Source organism: Saccoglossus kowalevskii, chromosome 16 (genome assembly GCF_978046115.1).
Source record: "Saccoglossus kowalevskii chromosome 16, keSacKowa6.1, whole genome shotgun sequence".
NCBI lineage: Eukaryota > Metazoa > Hemichordata > Enteropneusta > Harrimaniidae > Saccoglossus > Saccoglossus kowalevskii.
Genome location: NC_140656.1, coordinates 32,453,531 through 32,466,419, shown reverse-complemented (window position 1 = coordinate 32,466,419; position 12,889 = coordinate 32,453,531). Strand labels below are relative to the sequence as shown.

The following is a 12,889-nucleotide window of genomic DNA, read 5'->3' as shown; positions in this document are numbered from 1 at the left end:
AAAAGCTGAAAATTAATTAATTATGCAAATTAGGTAATTAATATGTACTCATATTACCTTAAAAACTATCAGGTCTGTGCAGTGTCCTATGACATCTATGTACCAAGTTTCATTGAAATGTGATGATTACTACTTGAAATATCAAAAGCTGAAAATTAATTAATTATGCTAATTAGGTAATTAATATCTACTGATATTACCCAAAAAACTATCAGGTCTGTGCAGTGTCCTATGACATCTATGTACCAAATTTCATTGAAATGTGATGATTACTACTTGAAATATCAAAAGCTGAAATATAATTAATTATGCAAATTAGGTAATTAATCCTCTTTCTCCCATAATGTAATTTTTAGTAGCCGGTGATAATATGTACTCATATTACCCTAAAAACTATCAGGTCTGTGCAGTGTCCTATGACATCTATGTACCAAGTTTCATTGAAATGTGACAATTATTACTTGAAATATCAAAAGCTGAAAATTAATTAATTATGCTAATTAGGTAATTAATATCTACTGATATTACCCTAAAAACTTTCAGGTTTGTGCAGTGTCCTATGACATCTATGTACCAAGTTTTATTGAAATGTGATGATTAGTACTTGAGATATCAGTGGAAAAGCCGAAAATTGATTAATCATTATGCAAATTAGGTAATTAATATTGCACAGATTTTTACCCAAAACTAATCAAATCTGCGCATTAGTTTGGAGCATCTGTGTGCCAAGTTTCATCAAAATCCAATGAGTGGTTCTTTAGATATCAGTGGAACAGTCATGAAACAGCCAAAAATCAGCTAATTATCATGCAAATTAGGTAATTAATATGCATGGATTTTTACCAAAACCTAATCAAATCTGCGCATTGGCCCAGAGCATCTATGCACCAAGTTTCATCAAAAACTGATGTATGGTTCTTGAGATATCAGTGGAACAGACGGACACACATACACACACACACACATACACACATACACACATACAGACACACTAACTGCAAAGACTCCCTTTTTGTGCTTCGCACACGGGAGTCAAAAATTCTAAAAAACCAGCTGAAAATTATTGTCCATTTAAGTCAAAATTGGCGATATTATAAGTTCGTCTTGATCAATGGTAGCTAGGACATCGTTGGTGCACCACTGGGGGATGAATACTTTGAGCGAGTGACAAAGGAGATGGTACTTATATTCAGCTCTTATTCTTCCTTTCAGTCTATGCTTGAAGCACTGTACGACATCAGTTTCAGGTAGGTCTTTCATTTTTGCCAAGATAAAACATAATAGACCATGTTCCTTTGTTATAGCTTTTCGCCTTGGCGGACCAAGTACAAAATGGGCTAAAGAGATTTTTTCATAATCAAATAAATTTGACAACATATTTTTTACCATTTACAGACAGGGTAACTGCAAAGACTCCCTTTTGTGCTTCGCACACGGGAGTCAATAATTGGGGACATGACATACTAGACAATAATAAATTGGTTTACATCAGTAAAAAACATGGTCCCCGAAAATATTACAAACTTGTCCTCGTCTGTCATACCTCATAAATTACCACACAGTAAAATAAAAAACATACGAAAAAACATCCAACAAAGATATGTAGAGTTCTGGAAGTTGAGTGTAACAAATGATAATATAAAACTGAGAACGTATATAAAGTTTAAAGACTCGTACACTTTTGAACCATATTTGCTCTTATGTAATCTGAAAAATAAAATCTTATTGACTCGTTTCAGAATAAGCAGTCATGTATTAGAAATTGAGAAGGGTAGACATACCCAACCCAAAATACCTTTAGAAGACAGAATCTGTAAGCAATGTTCCCAGATCAAAATTGAAAATGAAGAATATTTCTTCATGGAATGTCTTAGGTACCAAACAGAAAGACAAAAGCTATTTAATAATATCAATATTCCAGAAGAATTGAAAAGTGATAACCAGGTATTTAAATATATTATGAGTTCAAGAGAAGACGTACTAATAAGACAAGTTGGTGAATACTTATACAAAATATTTGAAATCAGAAATAACAATAACTGACATTTTACTTTACTAGCATTTTATTGCTGGTTCAACCAATGGAAATTATTTCTAAGGATGCAATAAATTCATTATTATTATTATTATTATTATAGTGGTTGATTACCGGCATGTTGATTTCCTATTTTTGAGCCATGTTTTCAACTTTCTTATTCATTTTCATATAGCAATCTCGTCATATGTTAAAGTGCCTGTGAAATGGCTGCTATTTTCACGCCTAAAATTATCCATTGATACATAAATATTATTAATTTTTATGTTTCTAAGCATAAATTATTTTTTTAAGTGAAAAAATGTGTTTTAAACTCAGTCTACGGCAACTTTATTTTTGTGTATTTTAAAATGAGGCTCCTCATTAGCTTCTCATTTGCATACAGAAATTCCCCTTGTGACGTCAGAAGGGGAAGTCGCATGGCAGCTTGCATTGCCGATACGTGTAAATAAGGCAAATTTCTTGTGCAGTTTTCTCGTCTTTGACTATATTGTCACTTATGTACTTGTTCGTCGAGGAAGAATGGACCATAACGAACACATAGTATCAATTTTTGTTGCATGGGGTTGAGTTAGATGCGAAATATGTTCGTTCTGGTGTAGCTGGTCACCGTGATCGTCACCGACACCGGCGCACGTTTGTACACTGTCGTTGGACAAAATAGAATTTGACGTCGGAATTATCTTGTTATTTAGCAGGTTACTAGGCACGTCACTACACTGTTTTATTTCATCGATTGTCTGAGTAAAACTTTCAAAATTAAAATAAAAGAGAACATATTTTGACATTCTAAACATTAGACTAGAGTGATCACTATAAATAAATCAAAAAACGACAAATCACAGTTACTAAATAAATTACAGCCGCGTGGAAATAAATTGACATTTTGTTGAAATAGGTGAACGCATCGGGTCACGGCGAGGGCAAGTGCGTTAAAAGCGGCGTTTAATTGGATAACAAAAATAATCGAGATCGACGCACATACAGATAAATTCAGAGTGGATTCGAGTTAGCGTGATCCATGGCGTGATTGTCATAATTATAACATCGTATAAAAATAAATTAAAACTTTATTTGTTGGAAACACATTGACCAAGCCCGGATTCTTATTTCATAAATTATTACGCAGATCAAGCTGCAAGCATGGAGGTAAAAAAGAACAGAGGTGTGAATTCGACATTCAACACCAATCACCAAACAATTCAGAAATGTTTAGCCTTCGAAAATGAAAACAGTTAGCAGTGTGTAAGGGCTGTGTAATTTCCTGTTTGTCCGACGCTTCGTTTTCGTTTCACTGTCAAAATTATTGCTACCTTTTACTTAACAGGGACAAAATGGTCTCTATAAAACGATAATCAGAATCGCAAAAAAAAAGTCAACTGATTTGAAACACTTGCCGGACGTCTCTCTCTCTTCTGAAATCCGCCTCGATGATCATGGGCTGGTCTGGAATCTATTTCTATCAAAAGTTTTGCGCCAGGTATACTTTGTCGGCGTTTCTCTTTAAACCTAGTCGTTTTTTTCATTGACGAGGACAGTTTTTCCCCAAAAAAAGAATCTAAGGTTAAGTGATGTCCACCTTCGGATCGATTAGAAACGTGTGAATACATACACTATGACTATACGTTTCACTGCAACTGCCCACAACACAACATCTAAAAACTCTCTCTCTCTTAAAAAAAAAATAAAATAGACAAAAAAAAAAGAAAAAACGCCGACCGAAAAATGTATATCGTTTAAAAGTATACTGAACGACCAGTGTTATTACGGCTCAGTGGTATGACTTCCTCTCACATTTTGTCATTTGGTGGCGCACTTTCGGCGAGAGTCGGAAATCCGGAAACAGTCGACCGTTTCATGATAGGTGGGCGTGGCTACAACACGAGAAATATCCCAAATTTACTTGGATACGAGTAATCATTTTCAGCAAAAAAATTAATAACTACCCATTTCAGTGGGACACAGATCTAAAATGGGAAACGTGAGGGTGGGCATTGCACGGGCACTTTAACATTGTCGTCTATGGAAATTCAATTAGTGGTATGAGCCCTTTAATCTTCCGCGTTGACGCGAAATTATCACGTAATGTCCACTGCATATCATGAATAATTAATAACAATGAATACGTCTCAGAATAGACCAGTCGTGGTAATTTCGCGTCGGACAACTATTCATTTTTTTTATAAAATTGCCATGGCTAGGCCGGGCCAGTCTCGGTACTTGTTTGTACGTCATAGAATAAAAACAAAATGGCGGCATTCGTGGAGTCTCGACTCGGTGGACTACACGTTTCTATCAAATTTATCAGTATTTTCATATTTTGGATTGACAATTCGTGTTTCTATGATCGACTGTGATATTGTAAAAATGAAATATGCAACATTAATATACTGTACTTACCTATTTACCGCTCAAATGAGTAATTTTAACTCTCATAAATACGCAGCAAAATAATTTAAAACAGGGTGTTTCTTTTCGTAAACTATTTCCGTGTACTTTGACCTCAGCACGTGACACACGAGCAATGGAGGACACCAGTGATGGTTTTCAAGTCGTTCGTCACAAACGAAGAAAAAAGAAAGCGCCGGCGACAGATTTTGTCAAATCAAAACCCTCTTTAAATAATGTTTCCGACACTTATGATACAGTAGTTAGCATTGAAATATTCAAACGACGAATCCGTGACTACGAGTAAGTTGGTTACTTTCTGATTCGATTGAGTTTATTTTAAGGTCAATGATGTCAACTTTTCGGGGATTTTTGGAGTAATTGTAAAATATGTTTATTCGACTACGATTCTTCAGTTGTCTCACAGTTACAGATATTCTCAGATATGTAAGGCGTATGACTCTGGATGTTGAAAAAACACGGTTACCCGATGAGACACCACTTGATTGCCGCCGGGCTGTAAAGATGAAGTGATCGCGGCCAATGCGAGACTTGTTAAAATATTATAAGTGGCCGATGCGATGGGTGTTTAAATAATAAGTGGGCGTGGTCAATTAATTCTAATTCTTTTAGCTATTAAAATTACTGTTTTCAATGTTTGTTTTATTAATCTTGGGTTACGGTGTATTTTTATTTTATTATGCCATTTTTTCAGACTTGAAATTGAAAATAGTGAATTCTTTGAACATTTTAAAAGTAAGTACCAATTAAATTTCATTGTTTTAGTTGTTTAGATGTGAATTTATTTGAATTAATTAATTAAAAGTATTTAGAGTTTATTCATTGCTAATACCAAAGATGAGGTCTTGCAAGAAGCAGTTTTTTGAGCACTCACGTAACATGAGAAAAATATCAATACTGGTTTGATGAATATTAGCTTTATTTCTGGTATTTGTTGTGAATGACCTTTTCATCAATTGTGCAACTGCATTCGCAAGAAAAGTGGCAGAGAGCACAGTGTCAGTGTGCATACTTCAGGATGCATAAACATTACTGAAGGGGGGCAAGGGGGGTTGCTGGTCCAGTTTTACGGAAAATAAAAAGGGCTTTTTACAATTTACAAGGAAAAAAAAGACGTTTTTACATTTTACGGAAAATTAAGAAAGAAAACCTAGAAAATTCTTGTACGTACCGAGAAAAATTATACATTTTTACAGTGTACGAAAAAAATATTTGATTGATTACATTGTACGTCTAGCCTGTGACTACAGAATTACGGAATTTATTTTTTCAATTTACGTTGTACGAACAAAAAAATATTGCAATATTACGTTGAAGAAAATAACCCTTGCCCCCCTCATTACTGTTGTGAAATGTGCAAATATTAGATGTGGGAATTATTGTGCAACATTTAACTATTTTTGCTTTTCAAATTAAAACTATATAGCGATAATAATTATTTTCTGATCTAGCAGTAATAAGTAAATTTGAATTTGTTATGTAAAATTTGCAACAAATGTTGATTGTACGTACAACTAGTTTATCCACATTTGGGAATTGAATCACTCAAGAATGTTACCATGTAATGTTCTGAAGATGTCATGTCCTTGATTTGGAGTGATGTGTGGCATTGTTATTTGTTGACCAGGAAAATAACACATCGTCAAATGATATTGCATGGTATGGATTTATATCAACAAACTATTGCTGCAGGTAAAACAAGCCATGCATGGCACAGTCCCCATTGTTATCGAATTTAAGATATATAGTTTTGTTCATAGTAATATGGCTGAAATATAAACATGTCAGGAATATGATTATGATGATTGTTTTACATTAAAATGGTTGACATTTGTATCTGATACTCAAACGAGTATTGAGAGATATTGCTCTGGAACAACATTAATTAAAACAAAATCAGCCATTTTGAATACATGTATATATCTATAACATGATGTACAATGAATATATAAAATTTGAACATAATCAGTCAAACCATGTCAGAGATATGGCTCTAGAAGCCCATTCATTAAAACAAAATGGCCACCAGTCAGCCATTTTGAATCCGATCAGAAAAATAAAATGATGTGCATCGGGAATTCGTAATGTCTAATGTATGTACCAAGTTTGAACAAAATCTTTTCAGAAATGCCAGAAATGCTTGATATTTGATGATTTTTTAGCACAAAAATGACCACCATTCGACCATTTTAAATAGGATTGTCAAACCAGTCAACAGCTGACTGCAATTCATATTTATAACCATCGTACCTAAGCATTAGTGGATTGACAGTCAACAGCTGACTGCAATTCATATTAAAACCATCATATCAATTGCGTTTTTTGAAATTGATATGCACTGTACTCTCTGCTTTTCATTTTTACTTTTTAAATTGTTATAATTTTGTATTTTCATTTTTATGAACTTTTTTCTTTGTTTTTATTCTATAATTCAGACAAAACTCTGTAACGTGCCAATTTATAACTTTGACACTGGCATAAACTTTTTGTTTAAATTATCTAAGACAATGATTTACATTGTACATGGACCATATTTACTCTATTATTAAGTGCCCTGTTAAAACTAGTAAAATGTCATCATTGCTTTTCTACAGCATGTTGGTATTCAGTGATTCAACATTTAGCAGTAATCAAAGACGTTATCTCAGACAGATCAAATCTTTTGAGTTCATCATCCATAGAAATATCAACTCCTACAAATATGAACTCTAATGATAATTGTCAACATGATGTTTATGATATTGTATGCTATGGACTTGGCAACTTTACACTATGTCCTATTGCAAGATATCAGTTTGCATTTCTACATCTGATGACAAAGTTTCTACAGGTAATAATTATTGCAAAGGTAAACAATTTCACTGACAAATAAAAGAAACATGTCTCAACTACTGTAAAATACTTTATTTTCGCTTGGAGTTAAATTTCGCTGAAGGAATGATTCAGTGAAAATAAAATCCAGTGAATACACCTTTTTCCTATAATTTACATTCAACTCGCCAAATATCAGTGAAAATTCCACACAAAACACTAAAAGTCTTTTCAGCAAAAATTTAATTCCAGCTAAAATAAAGTATTTCACAGTATTGCTACTTACATGTGTAAATAAAGTCATACATGTATGGTGCTTTGCAGTATTATTCCCATGGTGCATTGCAGTACTGTGGCAGTAAACATTCTGTGTTTTCTTTTATGCATGGTGATTCACAGTTATGCAGTGTTATACAACTTCAAAAAGTCTAAACCCTGAATCAACCATTTGAGCACCAAGTTGACTATTGTGACAATATCTTTTTTCACTTATTTTTTCAAAAAACCATGAAAATTATGCACATTTGGTCCAGTATTAACAAACAAGTTTTAGGATAATACACAGAAGGGAAAAATATGGTACTCAATGTGGCAAAGGGCAAATTTTTTTGTTTGTTTTTTTATTACCAGATTCCTGGGCAGTGTTTTGTGTATGATCCAAAATTTACAGAAGAAGAAAAAATCATTCTAAAAGATTTGGATTTCCATGTTATTGACAAAAATGAGGTTAGTTATAATATTTATATATTTTCTGTAGTATCTCTCTGTCCAGCGGCTGGATATAGAAAAAAATGCCTGGTCAATATTTTATTAACCTTATTAAACATCAGTGACCTGGATCAAATCTTTGAGGACTTTGATGAACAATTTAAGATATCATAATTTGATTTCAGTGTTTAATTAACTGAGCTGATTAATTTATCATTATAAGATATTTAAAGTGTCAATAGTTATGATTTTGAACATGTTTTTGTTTAACTATAACCACATAAAGATGACCAAATCTTAATTACTGAAATATCATTTTATACAGTAATAAAAACATCAGTGACAGGCCCTTGGTGAGTTGTCATTTTGTACTATAACCCTAGCGATTTGTTTGACAAAATTGGATTTCAACAATGCACCCTCTTGAGATCTGGACGCAATCTCATGGCTATCTTTTTCACTTACAAATGATCTGATGTACAACATCTGTATATAGCGTATATGTTATGCTTTCGGTGTCCATATCATGGCCATTACAAATTGACAGTAATGACTCTGGAAATTCTTTACTAAAAATAAAAATTGGAGAAAAAAAGACTGATTATAAAAACAGCTGTTTATCGCCACTTTAAACAGTATATTCCTTGATGACTTAATTACTTCTTCATTGTTTTGTTTGGCATTGAAATTTTGTATCAGTTTATTCTTTTGATCATATAGTTGAGAATCTTCACAGCTAAAACTCTTTTGCCATAAGACAAGAATTTACTGAAACTTTGCTAAATTATTCTTTGCGACTGGCTGTTTTAATTTCTGAATAAAAAAAACTTTAGGTAATCGAACTAGCTGTTGACTCCCGTGTTTGAAGCACACAATGCTATTACCCTGTCTATTCCACCATCATCTTAATTTCTAATCATATTTCACTGAACTTGATAAATACATCCTCTGGGACAATGCACAAACCTGATTAGTTTTGGGTTAAAATCTGTGCATATTAATTACATGTGTACCTAATTTGTGTAATAAATAACGTGATATCTCAAGAACCAATTCATTGCATTTGAATAAAACTTGGTGTATACCTAGTAATTAAATTTGTCCTAAAAAATATTTGATAATTTTTTTAAATTTTGAAACCAAATTAAGGGCCCACCAGCCGTGAAATCGCCCATGGCAATTTTTTGGATGGGCCAATTTACAGCAGAATCCGATAATTATCATATCCATCCTTAATTTTACTAGGCAGAAATACATGTAAAATATAATTGAACCTTTTCTGAAATTGAATTAATCATATTTATATTGGAAATGTTTTTGTAATTTCAGGATTGAATAGTATTTGTGAAGACAAAACTTTGTGTGAATCATCGCCACTCCATGTTGTGGGAGCCCTAAGAAATTTTCACGATTTTCAGTGAATTGCAAAATTCACAATATGTTTCTTGTTAAATTGAAGAGTTTTACAATATATGATTTCTGAGAGATTTAGTAAACATGACTTTTATAACTAAATGACTATCACATATATTTGAGTTAAATACCTGTCAGTTACTAATAATTCATAATTTTTGTGCGTTCCCAAGTATTACAAACTATTTATCGCCTCATGATGAGCTAATCATTTTTTCCTTAATTGTAGGAGTGTAAAAGACCAATTAATAGAAGTACTGTGTTCCATATGCCACACTGCGGGAAACCCATGTATAACAATCTACTCTGGTCAAACTGGTCTTATAATGCACTTCAGTATTTGATACTTATCGGTAATAGTTTTAATAGTTTAAAATTAAGGTAAGTACAAGGAAATACCAACCGTTAGTTAACATTTCACCCATTGACTCCAATACCATTCATATCAGCTATTTGTTTAGGCTTCAGCAGAAGATAGGTGTTAATTCCTCAGACTTTCTACATGCTTCTTTCTGTTGATTAGCTTAATTCCTGTCAGAAAGTTCTGACTGACTTTTATTTGATTAGTCATTAAATTGGTCAGATTGAATGGGGGCAATATTATACATTTATAGTGACTGGGGGCCTCATTAGATTTTAATCAGGGAAGCATGAACCCATATCTCAGATATGCCTGGATTATATTCAAAGTACCAGATTATGATGTAATGTATTGGGTTGGTATTCTTATGTTTGTATTTGGTTTATGGAAAAATGGATGTTGGCTGTGCATCTGGGCTGTGCATGTAAGCTGTCGATCCAGGCACTCATCTTGTACAGTCAAACTTGTGTGTGTATACATGTATATAAGGAGATCAAGGCAAAATGTCCTGGAGAGACAGTTGCATGGTTATTGGTAGTTGATTAATTATTTGGCGCATACAAATACTTTTTCTGTTTATTTGATGGGCAAACATTTTGCCTCTTTGTCTTCATTATAGTGAAAATGTCAGTATAGAGACTCCTATAAAACAACAACATGCAAAACATTTTCTATCATTTTGGCCTTTACACACAGGTTTATTTGACCAAACCAAATCACACTAGGCAGGCTGTCTTTATATAAATGAAATGTCAAACTTAATATGTTCTCAGGTTTCCTAGCAGAATTCTTCAAAATGAGGTTCCATACATACATCGAGTATCCTTTTCAATATCAACAGTATACCTGTATAGAGTTTGTAGCTATTTTGCGCTACCGGTAATCTGTTTTATTAAATCTAACCTCAATACCAATTGTTTTAAAATTCATGGTTAATGACTCGTCATATTTAATAGATTTGAAATTCATAAAGTTTAAATCTCACAGAAAAATTTACTAAAAGGCGATGGTTATCGCCCCGTGCATGTGCTACATTTATTCGTTTTCTCACAACCCAATGGTAGGTACGAAGACAAGTTTTGCGACTTAGACTCCACAGAATATTTGTCAATGCATTCCAATCACCACAGAAATTTTTGTCTTGTTAATCTGCACAACACTTAAAGGCCCAGGTATACTATAAATACGCTCCTAAACAATAGAGATTATTTCCTTGCTTGTCACGCTGTAGTAAACAGCTCTAGCCAAGATCCAGTAAAAACGCGTTTTCTGGAACTTACAGGTCGATTATGTCGTACCAAAATGGATGCATGTGAGTATGAATATCACAGCAGTGACTGTGTGTAGTATTCATGACAATAAATATTGTACGAGCTGAGATTTTGGCGAAAAAAGTCAAAAACACGAACCAGAAAAAGGATTGCGTTACTAATCTTGAATAATTCACTACTGTCAATCAAAGTCACGTGATGTTGGACCGCTGAAACAGGATGCGTCATAGGCTATGCAAGTGATTAACAATTTACACTCATTAGCATAGCCACACCTCAAATTCATACTTGCCTGGGGCAAGTGAATTGTTATATGGGGCTGATAACTTGCACATATATGGCGTGGCTTTACTCTTTATTATGTTGTCAAATGTTGTTTTCCTTAAATAATCCTCACAGATTCTTCCATACACACAGGAAATTGAAATAGACAATAACTTCCAGCATTCCGATATCTTCAATGATACATCTCTCCATTACTTTCCAGCAGATAAGATTTCTAAGATTGTTGCAACTGAATTTTGGCAGGAATGCAATGAACCACTATACAAGTCATGTGACAGTCTGGAGATTACACAAGCAAAGTTCAATGTGTAAATATTTCTATAAAAACACTTGTCAGAATTGTCTATGGGTGCATTTTACTATTTTATCATTGTTTTTCTGTGTTCTGGTTGACTTTTACATACCGGTACTCGCCAGTTTACTCTAACAGAAAATGAGAAATAGCTCAAAGTTGCAACTATTATGTTAGGAATAACCTTGAAGTACAGGTAGCACCAGTAGTGTAGTGTATCGTTAAATATTAAGTTGTACTTGTAGTGAACACCAAATGGGTCCACTCTAACCCAGGGAGAGTGCGTCACAGACTATAAAGGATTCCTGTGGCATCAAAATTGTCAAGAACATTTTTTCATTTTGGTCTTTAAAAGGACTTAAATGTACACATGTACACAATATTTACTTTGTTGACAAATTGTTTCTTTAATGGCATGTGTTTTGTGACAATTTTAATTGACTATTCTGTACACGTTACGAGAGGTATCAAGAAGTGTTATATCTGCAGTGGAAAATTCTCCATTCATTCACCTGCCTCTAGAATCCTTTCCTTGAATGCATGTCATCTCTCATTGCTGCAGGAATCCTTCTATATGTCAGCTTTCACATTTGTGATGAGTGAATAAAAAAGTCCAGAACACCATGAAATATGCTCATACATATAATTTGGGTCAGTTTATTAGGTTGTCAGTAAACATGCAACACTATAAACTGGGCACTATAAATTGTGTTTTAGTGATCGCCTTGCTACACACACAATTTAGCAATTCTATGGAGAAAACACTAGATTATTTGCACCATCACATTGACCAAGACTTAACATTTAAAAGAATTATGTGATGCATTTGGATAAAATATGTTTGACTGACAAGCACATGGACAAGCTTTGTTATAATCACTTTACATACAAGATATCAAAGTTATACACACTTTAAATCTTTTCTAAGACCTCAGTTACTTTACCGGGTAGATGTTAAATAAATGAACGCTTGATGATTATGTGGAGCAACTTTGTACCATTTAAGAGGGGTACTCATTCAGTATCTGACATCACCTGCCACAAATTTGAATTTTACAGCCATTTTGAGAATTATGCTCAAGTTGCAAGTTGTCAAAATAATTCTCAGAACTCATGTAAACGAGCAATGTATTTTACATAAATTATAACCCAAATTATTTCAGTATTTCAATTGTTCTTTTGTTTTGTTTTTTGTACAATTCATACATATATCTTATTATTTTAAAACTCTTTTTTGCTGTACTTATCCTATGTAAATCTTTTTACACAGCTAGAGGCAATAAAGTTATTATTTTTGGCTTAAA

General features: G+C 33.3%; 2 protein-coding genes across 2 annotated transcripts in view; one reads left to right on the top strand and one right to left on the bottom strand.

The window, feature by feature from the left end:
* Window positions 1-4,525, bottom strand: part of LOC100373544 (uncharacterized) — a 25,962-nt gene extending 21,437 nt beyond the window's left edge. Inside the window, exon 1 of the mRNA XM_085491381.1 lies at window positions 4,436-4,525. The gene's annotated coding sequence lies outside the window, so the exon portion shown is untranslated. The remainder of the gene's footprint in view (window positions 1-4,435) is intronic.
* LOC102806074 (SRR1-like protein) lies at window positions 4,147-12,889 on the top strand. Its single transcript, XM_006813710.3, has 8 exons — window positions 4,147-4,183; window positions 4,543-4,726; window positions 5,139-5,179; window positions 7,039-7,274; window positions 7,886-7,981; window positions 9,606-9,757; window positions 10,511-10,556; window positions 11,408-12,889. The coding sequence occupies exons 2-8, from the start codon at window positions 4,560-4,562 to the stop codon at window positions 11,603-11,605; spliced, it is 936 nt and encodes a 311-aa protein (XP_006813773.1). The 5' UTR covers window positions 4,147-4,183; window positions 4,543-4,559; the 3' UTR covers window positions 11,606-12,889.